This window comes from Canis lupus, chromosome 37, assembly GCF_011100685.1.
Source record: "Canis lupus familiaris isolate Mischka breed German Shepherd chromosome 37, alternate assembly UU_Cfam_GSD_1.0, whole genome shotgun sequence".
In the NCBI taxonomy this organism is placed as follows: domain Eukaryota; kingdom Metazoa; phylum Chordata; class Mammalia; order Carnivora; family Canidae; genus Canis; species Canis lupus.
The window spans coordinates 14478484-14490969 of NC_049258.1; the positions used below are offsets into that span (position 1 = coordinate 14478484).

Genomic DNA, 12486 nt, shown 5'->3' on the forward strand with positions numbered 1-12486 from the left:
TCTAATAGACTTTTCTAATGAGATTGGTGGTAATATTAATGAATATAACTTTGTTTTAAGTAGGCTCCACAACTAGCATGGAGCCCAACACCAGGCTTGAAGCCATGACCCTGAGATCAAGACCTAAGCTGAGATTGAGTTGGATGTTTTAACAACTGAGCCACCCAGGCATCGCATGGATATGATTTTTAAAATTTTGCATAATGAAGTATGTCCACATTTGGAACATAGGTTTCACTAGGTAAACCAGTATTTTCCAAATGGACAATATATTTATTATGTTACAAAACCATGCATGGGTTAAAAGATCCATTCAAGGTGCAAAGCAGGTCAATGTAAAATCCATTGATGTAGTGTTTGCAAAATTCCTTGATATGGTTTCAGATTTCAAACTGCAAGTAATCTTTAAGAATCTCTCATTTGTCAAATTGTGGTGTAGAACCAAATAAGAATATCCACAATTATTTTTTACAAGCTAGTATTCTTCCCTTTTCCAACTTCCAACAAACTTGTAAGGCCATATTTTCACATACTAATCAAAACCACATACCACGACAGATTGAATACAGAAGCAGATAGGACAAGTTAGCTGTCTTCCAGCAAACCACACATTAAGATTTACAAACAACGTAAAATAATGCTGCTCTTCATTTTATTTCTTTTTTTTTCTTTTGGGAAATCCTACTTCATAAAAAGAATATGTTACTATGTGGGAACTTTATTTTTTTTTAAAGACTTTATTTATTTATTCATTAGAAACAGAGAGAGAGGGGCAACACAGGCAGAGGGAGAAGCAGGCTCCATGCAGGGAGCCTGACATGGGACTTGATCCCGGGTCTCCAGGATCACGCCCTGGGCTGAAGGCGGTGCTAAATCGCTGAGCCACCCGGGCTGCCCCCTTTATCTTTAAATGCATTAATATTTTAAAATTTCTCAGTCTTAGCTTCAATTCAGTAAATATCAAGAAATGTAACTCACATACAAAGGCTCTATGGTGTCCTCAATAATTTTTTTTATTTATTATTTATTCATTCATGAGAGAACAGAGAGAAAGAGAGAGAGAGAGAGAGAGGGGGGCAGAGACATAGGCAGAGGGAGAAGCAGGCTCCATGTAGGGAGCCTGATGTGGGACTCGATCCCAGGTCTTCAAGATCATGCCCTGGGCTGAAGGTGGCACTAAACTGCTGGGCCACTGGGGCTGCCCTGTCCTCCTCAATAATTTTTAAGTGTAAAGGGATTCTAAAGTCAAAGAATTTGAGAAACACTAATCTAAGGTATGCAAATTAAAGCAAATTTTCTATCAAATTTGCAAAGACACAATAACAACCAATATCCAATACAGTAAAGATGTAGAGAAACTGTCATTCTCATACCCCGCTGAAAGAAGGGTAATGTGACAAAATAGTTCTGAAGGAAAATTTGACAACGTATCAAAAAGCTTTTTAAAAAATGTAAATGCTTGGAATCAACAATTCTGCTTCTAGGAATCTATTTGAAGGAAAAATTAAAGATGTGACAGTAATTATTTTACTATGAGGCTATGCGGCTATAACACTTTATAATGATATAAACTGGAAACAACCTAAATTAGAGAATGAATTCAGCTGTGACAAATTATGTTGTGTATGGAAAATTACTACCTTCATAGTATACTACAAAAAAATTTAAAACAGGTTATAAAACTGTTATGTATAGCAGGAACCTAATTTTATAGATCTGATATATACCAAGGCATTAACAAATGGGTATCAATTAGGTTTGGGTGCTTTAATTTATTATTTTTCTCTATACCTTTTAAGTTTTATTAGTTGTTTTAATTATCAGAAGTCACACATGGTTTAATAACAGGTGAAACAATATAAAACTCTTAACATAAGAAGAGTTACCATTCCCATCTCCGAAAAAACACATCCTTGTCCGGTTCTGCCCTCCTCTTGATAGCCAGTGTTAACAGCCGGGTAGTGTATAACCATTCACACCCAATAGGCAAAATCTATCTGTCCATAGACTTGATCAACAGATACATTGATGCCCCTTGTTTATTTACTTTCTTTTTAACAAAAATGGGGTAATACGATACCTCTTGATTTTTTTCTACTTGCTAATATAACATAAATACATCTAGTTAAAAGATACAGATATAAAAAAAAAAAAGATACAGATTTCATTCTTTTTAGTAGTTACATAATACTTTATAAGACATGTATCTACCATAATCTACTCAAGGTCTCCTATTGGTTATAAAGGTTAGTTGTGGATTTTTAATACTCCAAGCAATGTTGCAATAAACATCCTTGAACATGCATCCTTATATTGATTTTTTTCACTCATAGGAATAGAGTCCCAAAAGTGAGTTTGCTGGCAAACTCACCCACACACACACACACACACACACACATTCTTAATTGGTAAATATTGTTACATTACTCACCAGCAATGTATAAGCCTCATTAACACTGGATATAATTTTTGCCAATCTGACAGTAATTCATTGTTATTTTAACTTGCATTTTCTCACCTGCTAAGGGGATTGAGGTTTTCATTGGTCTGCCGACCATTTATATTTCTTCTTCCTCTATTCCCATCCTTTTCCTATTTTTCTACTGCTATCATGTCATGCAAATGATTTTTTCTAAAGTTAGAATCACAGCTCACGCCATATTCACGAATACATTCCAAATGAACTAAAGGTTTAAATAACAGAATAAAGTATCAATAAGAAAGCAAAATACCTATAAAAACTTGGGATCAGAAAGATTTTCTTGAGCAAAAAAATTCAGAAGCAATAAAGAAAAGACAGATATTTTACTACATTAAAGTTTTGCCTATCTTTTTTCACTTTTAAATCATGAACAGGTATTGCTTTGGGAACTTTTTTTTACAATTTTTTTTTAAACTGTCAGCTCGGTATTAACAATACTATCATTATTCCAAAGTCCTATGATAAGACATGTTGAAAACTTCATAGACCCAGGTGCTGAGCTCAGAGACTGCTGCTACCACCACTAACTAGAAGCTGAGACTGGGATCCCAAATTTCCCAACTCCAACTTCTGTATCCCATCCACCAAGGATGATCCTCTCCACTGGCATATCTCCTTCACGATGGCCTACCTAAATGCAGACTCCTTCGCTGGACCACTCGGTCCCAGTGTCTTCCACTGCTGTCACAGACACGGCAGCTCTGAACACAAAGCCTCGCGTGAGAGGGCACGTGTTGTTACATTATGTGCATGTGACTTGGTTAAAGGAGGTAACTCACCTAAATGGGGAAAGAGATCAGTGTCCAACTGATGTTTCTGGGTGCACAGTTTCACCAGTCTCTGCAGGCGACTTATACAGGAGAAGTGTGGAGAGAAGGCTGTGGCTTTCATGAGGACCCGGTCAGTCCTGGGCGGGTCCGCGGCGGGAGCCCTACTGGATGGCAGGAGGGGCAGCGGCCTCTTGTGGGACAACTGCCTTGCTTGTGCTATAGTGTGTGTGGTGGGGGCCACTCCCTGCATTGGTAGGCTGGTGTTCGGAGGTGGAGGTGACTTGCAGACTAACCCCTGTGGTGGCGGTGGCGCTGGAGGTTTTAGAGAAGTGGATAACGGTGACAGGTGGGAGTGCTGCTGCGGGGGCTGCTGCTGTGAAGGCGCAGGAGGGGGACTAAAGTGCTCTTGTCGAACTTTTAAAATCTCGGTCTCTCTCTGACGCTGCCGATTCTGGGCCAACTTGCTCTGCAACTTCTTTCTCACAGTTGCCCCTTTCTTTAGGTCATCATCTTCCTCGTTGAAAGCAAATGGGTCTTCCAACTCGGTTTCCAGGTAGTGGAGAGGGACCCTAGCCCCAGGTGGAGAGAGGGACATTCCATCCAGTCCATTGGGCATCTTCAAGGCCAGCGGGGGCACTGCGAGGCTAAAGGCCATGGTATCCATCTGGTGCCTGACCTTCACCTCATCTATAGGATCATTCTTTTTCTTCCTCTCTTTTTTCGGGATAAAGCCAAGTACCTGCAAGTGGCTGTTGCAGTACCTTTGAAAAACACACATACACAGGAAAATGTTTATGATGTATAGTAAGAAAAGCAGACTATAAAACTACATACCATTAAATGTGAATCCTACCAAGTATATAAAAATAGCATGACCACGGGAACTCATGGCATGCACAGATTTAATATAAACACTTCCACTACTCTCAAGCCATCTTCAAAGCCTGCAACTTTCCTGAGGCCAATATGTGAGTTGTGTCTGCGCAGAGGTTGCCAGATAGAAGCAAGTCACTCAAATACTGAGTGGCCCTAGATAACCATCAAGCTATTGCTTCTCATTGTGCTCTGCTCTGTCATTTTGTATTCAGAGCATACAAAGTAACTTCAGCAAGTCTAAAGGATCACTTAAAACTCTTATGAAGGGGATATATACATATATACATGTACATATATATACATATATGCATTCCAATGTCACTCAAGTATTTGTAGATTCACAAAGATCTTATGACATAATCCCTAAGAACGTCAAGTGTCTACAGTATATCTACACACACACAGAGATTGAGAGAGATAAAGAGAACATGGAAGGAGAAGGTAAAATAATAAAACTAGTTAGTGGGATTATAGATGAAATGAGTTCCACAACTCCCTGAGAGAAGTACATGTTTCTACCTGCAGTAGGTACTAAAATAATTCCCTTTATACAGATGAGGAAGCTAGAACTTGATAAAAATGAAGTAACTTGCCCCAAATCCCCCATCTGGAAACTGACAGCTGAGACTCTAAGAAGAATCCTCATGCTGAAGTAGTCTTCAGCAGGCAGGTTACTTTTGTAATGTAAATGGTATTCTAAAAATACTAAAAAGGACAGACTCTACTACTTAATAAGAAAGTAGAATGCGTGTTGTTCTCATAAACCACACTGAAAACCTATGGAGGCTTTCAACCAGTAGAAAAGTTGTGTTTTCCAGACCGGTATTCCTCATGCAGTTCAGAAGATTAACAAGTGTGCCAATAAAGAGTATTCCATGCTTAAATAAATTTGGAAAATGCTGGCTTCAACAGAATTAGACAATGATTTTGTTGTTTGTTTCTGCTGAACAGCTTCTCAAAGCATTTTGTAAGATAATGTACATTATGCTTCAAGGTGGCAGTGTTTCCCAAACTTATTTGGAAATGGTATCTATTTTTATTGTAGTGCACCTGTGATATCTCCACAGTACAGTTTGGGGAAAAAGGCAATAAGGTAAATAATTAATGTCAATCCTCAAAATCATTGGACTGCATCAAACAAATTTTTAAATCACTGTGAATATGGACTCACAAAAAATAAATAAATAAAAATTAAAAAAAAAAAAAAAAAAAAAGAATATGGACTCACCAAACAATTAGGAGACATGGTTTTGTTGGTTTGTCTTAGAAATACATCTATCAGAGGCACGCCTCAATTTTAACAAGACTATTAAGGAAAAACTTTCTGGACTATAAAGAGAATCTACACCGTGTGTGTGTGCATGGTTTGGGCTAGGTCACACATATACCTTAAACCAAATAGATTTATAAAGCTGTGGCCAAGAAGGAAAAAAGTTTCAGGGATAACTGCGTGATTTTTGTTGTTTTTAAGTCATTTTTAAAGATTTTTAAATTTATTTATTCATGAGAGACAGAGAGAGAGAGTCAGAGACACAGGCAGAGGGAGAAGCAGGCTCCATGCAGGGAGCCCGACATGGGACTTGATCCCGGGTCTCCAGGATCAGGCCCTGGGCCGAAGGCGGCGCTAAACCGCTGGGCCACCAGGGCTGCCCTGCCCAGTCATTTTTAAATTAACAAAAAGATTAGTGGAGAGAAATGAGGTGGGATAGTTTTTAAATTTAGGAATGCAATTCTTCTACTCAGTACAAATGGGCAGCCTGAGCAGGTCACGAACTGAGCCCGCTTGGTGCCACCTCATGTAACAGGGCAGAGGCTGTGGGCATGTACAGCCCTCCTTCAGCCTCACCACCAACTCCTGCTCCAGCCACCTGCCCTGCCAGCGCTACCACCACACAGAGTCTGAACTTGTAAAAACACTTCCCTCTTTTAAGAGGGAAAATTTTTTTCATAGCTAGAATTAACAATAGCTTACTCAGTTACGATCAGTGTTTAAAAGAAGTATGCAAATATGAACTGAATGAATGACAATTCAAGGGAGTGACTGCTCACAGGTTCTTTGGAGGGGATGAAAAATGTTGTAAATTAGACCGTAATGATTGTTGTGCAAGCCTGTGAATATACTAAAAAGTACTGAAGTGTACTTCAAATGAGCAGATTGTATCAGATGTGAATTATATCTTAAGCTGTTTCAGAAAAGTATAAGCATACAGAAAACTTCCTGGCAAATAGGAAAACGCTAAAAATATATAAAATATTATATAAAATAACCAACCTAATATAACCACTTATCTCTGAGAAACCAAAGCTACAGTAATAAGCCATAGTTCCCACTGTACAAGTATATTAGAAAATGAAATTTACTTTTTATTTTCAAAAGAATATCAATCTTTTCGACATCATGTCATATAGTGTAGTTGTAACTATCAATACTTATATACATGTTTAGGGCTTATATGAATTCAACCTGGATTTCTTGAGGTAACATCAGAATATTACCTCTTACTGAAGTCTACTTTAATCTATTTCCAAACAATCTTACAAATAATGAAAATAGTAATATCATTTGCATCGGGTTTGAACCAATTTTGAAAAAATATGCAACTTAGTACTTAAAGTATAGTTTCTCTTGACAAAGCCACACAAAAGTCCTTCCCCTTTTTATCTTGTTCTAAAAAGAGGAAATTACTTTGAATATCAAGGTGAAGACCTATGATTCAGAGAATTAATATTCTGGAGAAATTCAGAGCAACTCTGTTTTACTTCTTGCTCCAGCTATTAAGATAGAACTTGTTTCCGCTAAAATGAAAAAACAAATCCAGGGTGCAATGTGGTAAACTGAATTTAATACATAATTATAGGTGTGCCTGGCTAGCACAGTTGGAGGAGCCTGTGACCACTGATCTTGGGGTCATGAGTTTGAGCCCTACAATGGGTGGAGATTACTTAAATAAATAAACTTAAAAAGGGGGAGGGGGCAAAATTATAGATGCATTTACAATGGACTTTGAAGTAAAAAAATGAATCCAAGTTCATCAATTCTTCAAGTTAAAAAAGGCCAGGGATAAGAAATGGTCATGTTAAGATGGCTAGAACCAGCTGGACAGATATGTTTAGTTTGTCAGGTCCAGTGGTCCCTTTCTCACCTCAGATTAAAATTTTATTCCTTACCTCACTGAACAGCTGCTTCTAACTTTCAGGTATTGTAATGTGAAACTTTAAGTGCTCATTAGAAATTCTAAGAGAGTATTCCCAAATCACCACATGATGCTACACTCATTTAGGTAGGAGCTCTATCAACACAAATTATTTATTTTACCCTAAAAGTGTAAAAGTTGCTCAAAACATGACTTCTTTTCAACCAATTTATGCAGGTGACATCTGCTTACACATAGGAACAAGGATGAAGGTTATGTGTATACATATTTTAAAGATAAAAGTAAAAAGTTCACATTTTCTACCTGAAGGTAACAAGTATTTAAGTTTTGGGAAAATAATTGTGCATCTCTCTCTAATACTCTACAATGATCCACATGGTTTCTGGAGAATTGAAAAAGAAATGACAAAGAGATTATATATGAAATAGTGTGAATTTTCCTGAGAATATAAAAGATAAATATCATAAGATTCTTTCTCTAAAAATACCTCTATGTTTCTTAATTCAGCCAAGTAAAAATTCACTATCCTAGTGATAAAGGCTACTCTTACTATGCACGTCCCATTTCTTAATTATGGTAAACATACTCTACATGGAACTCTTTTAACCAAAAGAAGCAAGATTATAGAACAATGCTAAACACTGCTTAAGTCTAATAGAAAGTAAATCTTCTCAATAATTCAAGTAATCATTCTTATGAATAATTATTTTTCAATAAGTACATACCCCTTGCTACCTTTCAAGCACAGATTAAAAAATTCCAAAATTATTACCATTAATTACAACACCTAAGTAATTCCTATAATACCTGTTGTTTAAGCAGATTTCTATCATAATCAAGAACTACTTTATAAGACTGCAAACCAAACACAATGATTGATGAAAAAAAATCTCTTAAAAGTCTATTAAATAAAATCAAAAAAGTCAAACATACTTTTCAAATAATTCCCCAAGTTTACTATTCCATTTTTTTCAAACTGCCATCTATTGTCTTTAGAAACCTTTCAAGGTTTACTTAGATTACCCCAGAACTCAATGTTTAAATTCACCACATTAAAAAAAAAAAAAAAAAAAAAAAAAAGGCCAAGAAAATTTCCAAGCCTACAAATGAAATCAAAGATGGATTCCCATGATTAGCTCTTACCTACGATCCTCTGATTTGGGGATGGGGTTGGTGCAGCGTTGGCTGTTATACTTGGCCACATATTCACATTGCTTGAAGGGGGCAGTCTTGTCCTCCAGAACGTGTCTGATACAGAAAGCGTACCCGTTGAGTCGCCGCTGCTTGCACAGTTTGGGGCTATATGAGCACAAGGGCTTATTGTCAACCTCAGAGAAGTGTATATGTTTCCCTTCATACATCACGTGACTCTATTCCTTGTGAACATCAGCTAAAAGACCACCACAAAAAAAGAAACCCAAATGATAAATCAGAGAGTATAAGGCAGAGGTAAGTTGACAATTTCACTGAGGGACTTCTGGCCCCACAGCCATACCTGATTTTAAATCTTCTGCACCATAGCAATGTTAAGAGAACCCCAGGGATACCACAGTTTGGAATGCTGCAGAATCAAGATGAAGCAGATTGTCTACAAAAATATCAAAAGGCCTAGTTAACAAAAAGAAACAAGAAAGGCTTGCTTACCTGGGACATGAAATACTAGGGTATCACCCTTCCTAATGGGATGGATTCTTCCTTGTAATCCATCATCCCAACATTAAATTCAAATAACAAGAGACATTATGAAATACCACGTTAAATACCAGGTATTACCCCTCCAAATTGTACTAAGTAACTTTTATTCTGATTAAGTCTTTTAAGTACCTCAAAGCAGCAGGGCTCTTCCACCAAACAAATGTCATAAGGTGGCAGGTCTTTTTATTTCATTACTGGTGATCGAATGTTGTATCTATTTTCAGAACACAAATCTCTTCACAATACCATTAGAATGAACCTACAGACCTAAAATATCCCTCAGAAGTTCCACATTTTTTTTACGTATTGGCAAAATATTTGGCAATTTGCAACAAACGTTTCTATGAAATACCAAAAGGGAAGGGGCAAATTCCTCTTTTAAAAGACCTTTTTTCCCTGTAATATTTCCCCACATTTATCCCATCCGAACTATAAACTTCTTGAGCCTAAAGACTATACCGCCACCTTTTAGTGCACTGCTATCCACATGCTGCACCCAATTACACTAAACAGGATAACAATCATGACTTAGGGAATGTTTGGAGTTTTAGTAACAAAATGGAAGCAAGAAATCACGTAATACCCACTACTTCTCTGCACACACAATGTCCAGCAGAAACATTTACATATTATAACACCAGTCTACAATGAAACTGGACCAACTGCAGTATCAAGTCAGAACTGTAATGGGCTGATGTGGTCTACCCACTTTCTCCAGAATCTACACATCACCCAGATGGCTTGGCAGAGTAGCCTGGATATCAGCCACAGAAAAACTCAATACTCTCTTCTTTACAAAACTATTAAATATGAAATTCCTCACACCCATGAATGTCAAGACACATATACACTTAAAGGTCAGAAGACATGTTTCCCAAAATCTGCTTCTTAGTGTTACCTTGAATAAATAATGCAACCTCAGTTTTCTTGTCTGTAAAATTGGAATAATAGCAGCTGTGTTATCATCAGGTTGCTCTAAGGATCAAGTGATACAAAGCATGCAACACCCCAACTACCTTGCCTAGTGCACGTTCAGCACTGAACAAATGAAGTTATTAGAAAATGTCAATGCAAAAAAAAAAAAAAAGAAAGAAAAGAAAATGTCAATGCTTATTATTTACATTCTACCTAATATAGGTAGAGAATCTGTATTGCCTCTGAGTATTTCACTTACTATAGCAGAAAGACACCTGAAATATTAGTTTAGTTAATAAGAATCACATTCATTACCAAGTAAACCTAATGAGATATCAATGTAATTCAAAAGTAAGAGCTTTCCCTTTTTACTTTATTAGGATACAAGGGGAAAAAGTTGTATTAAAATTTTTAATTTAACTGCCCTAAAGGTCTAGTTGTTCAAGGACAGGAAATATTTTGAAGCAAACCCATGCTGTTTCTTTTGGATGTTTCAGGGCGTGATCCCAGGGTCCTGGGATCGAGTCCCACAACAGGTTTCCCTCGGGGAACCTGCTTCTCTCTGCCTATGTCTCTGCCTCTCTCTGTGTCTCTCATGGATAAATAAATGAAATCTTAAAAAAAAATACACTGGATTTAAATGAAAATATATGTATCTGTACGAGAATATTTTATAAGCCACAGAAAGAAGAATGGGGCAGGGTAGAGAGATAGAGAAGGACAACCTTCACTTTTAAGACATATTCTAGGTCTACAATCAGATGTGATATATCTAGACTGATGATTTCCTCTTTCTTTCCAATTTTTATACATCTTTTATTTCCCCCTTTTGAATTTGCCAGAACTGCTGGAATAATGTTAGTAATAAGGCGACCACTGAGGGATCCCTGGGTGGCTCAGTGGTTTAGCGCCTGCCTTTGGCCCAGAGCACGATTCTGGAGTCCCGGGATGGAGTCAGTCCCGCGTCGGGCTCCTGGCATGGAGCCTGCTTCTCCCTCTGCCTGTGTCTCTGCCTCTCTCTCTCCTTCTATGTCTATCATGAATAAATAAATAAAATCTTTTAAAAAAATTTAAAAAGGCACCCACTGTTATGCCTGTTAAATAAGAACTGCTTATTGTCAATGGGTGGAATAATGCAGACTTTCATCATAAGACATATTTCCTGTTATGTTAAGGAAATATCAAGTAATTCCTGTTTTACTAAGAGTTGTTGCTTTCAAAAAAAAAAAAAAAAAACAACCCTCAGAATTGATGGTTAAATTTTACCAAATTCTTTTTCAGCTTCTTGAGAGAAAATCATTTTTTTCCCTTGTACTGTTAAAAATGTGGCTTTTAGTATTTCCTAATACTGATGTATTTTGTATTTCCTGATCTCCTGATACTTTATCCTGGGAACTTGGTCACTGTGTATTATTTTTTTTAATGTGTTGCTAAGTTATACTTGCTAATTTTTAGGATTTTTAAATTTGAGAATGGTCTAGAAGCTTAGTTTTTTTGTTTTTCAGAACTTGGTATCAAAATAGTATTTCAAAAAATTATTTGGAAATCTTTCCCGGGGTCACTTGGGTGGCTCAGTCACTTAAGCATCTGCCTTTGGCTCAGGTCATGATCCCAGAGTCCTGAGATCGCCCGCATGGGGCTCCGCGCTTAGCAGAATGCCTGCTTCTCCCTCTCCCTCTGCTGCTCCCCCTGCCTGTGCTCTTTCATGCTCAAATAAAATCTTAAAAAACAAACAACAACAACAACAACAAACAACAACAACAAAACATTTCTGGAACAACTTAAACATCACTGCAGCTAATGTTCCTCAGAAGGTTGCCTGGGCCTCATACTGCCTTTCAACGCACATCAGGTCTTAAAATTTACCTGAACACAATTTAGCAACATGACCACTCACACTCAATTTCCTAAATATCTGTGATTCACTCTTATATTCTGTGTATTCATACACAGGTGACATTTGTGCACTCTCCCTTTTGTTCATGATTAGCCTCAATAGTTTATCTGTTTAAAACTGTTACCAGCATTTTCAAATAAATAGGTAAGTCCAAATCTCTTGGCTTTATTAGTACCTCCGTGTTTGTTTGTTTTTTCTAAATTCATTAATTTCCGCTTTTATGTTTGCCAATACCTTCTTTCTGCTTCCTTTCCATTTATTTCTTTACTTATTTGTTTTTCGGTAACTTCCTGAGCTGAATTATTTTACTGTATCATGCTTTCTTGCTTAGTTATTTATATTTATTTTCCTGAGTACTGCTTTAGTCATATCCCATAGGCACTAACACAGAATTTTAATTATTAGTACTTTCTAGTTGATTTGGAGTCGATTTCTCAATTTTTCCTTTGGCCCAAGAGCTTTTTAATTTTCTTAGATGGCAAAGTTTTATAGTTTCTTTTGCTTTAGTTTTAGTTAGGAATAAAGAGCATAGGGACGCCTGGATGGCTCAATGGTTGAGCGCCTATCTTTGGCCCAGGGCATGATCCTGGAGATCTGAGATCAAGTCCCACATCGGGCTCCCTGCATGGAGACTGCTTCTCTCTCTGCCTGTGTCTCTGCCTCTCTCTGTGTGTCTCTCATTAATAAATAAATAAA

At 37.2% G+C, this 12486-nt stretch overlaps 1 protein-coding gene across 4 annotated transcripts in view; it reads right to left on the reverse strand.

Moving 5' to 3' along the window:
* INO80D (INO80 complex subunit D) overlaps positions 1-12486 on the reverse strand; it is a 67408-nt gene that overhangs the window by 40060 nt on the left and 14862 nt on the right. For 3 of the 4 annotated variants that reach the window (XM_038585504.1, XM_038585502.1, XM_038585503.1), the window contains exons 2-4: positions 8779-8871; positions 8427-8673; positions 3262-4013 (exon numbers count right to left, since the gene is read on the reverse strand). In XM_038585504.1, the coding sequence (XP_038441432.1) occupies positions 3262-4013; positions 8427-8644 (970 nt within the window). In that variant the 5' untranslated portion in view covers positions 8645-8673; positions 8779-8871. The remainder of the gene's footprint in view (positions 1-3261; positions 4014-8426; positions 8674-8778; positions 8872-12486) is intronic. The other variant, XM_038585505.1, reaches the window with a different exon arrangement.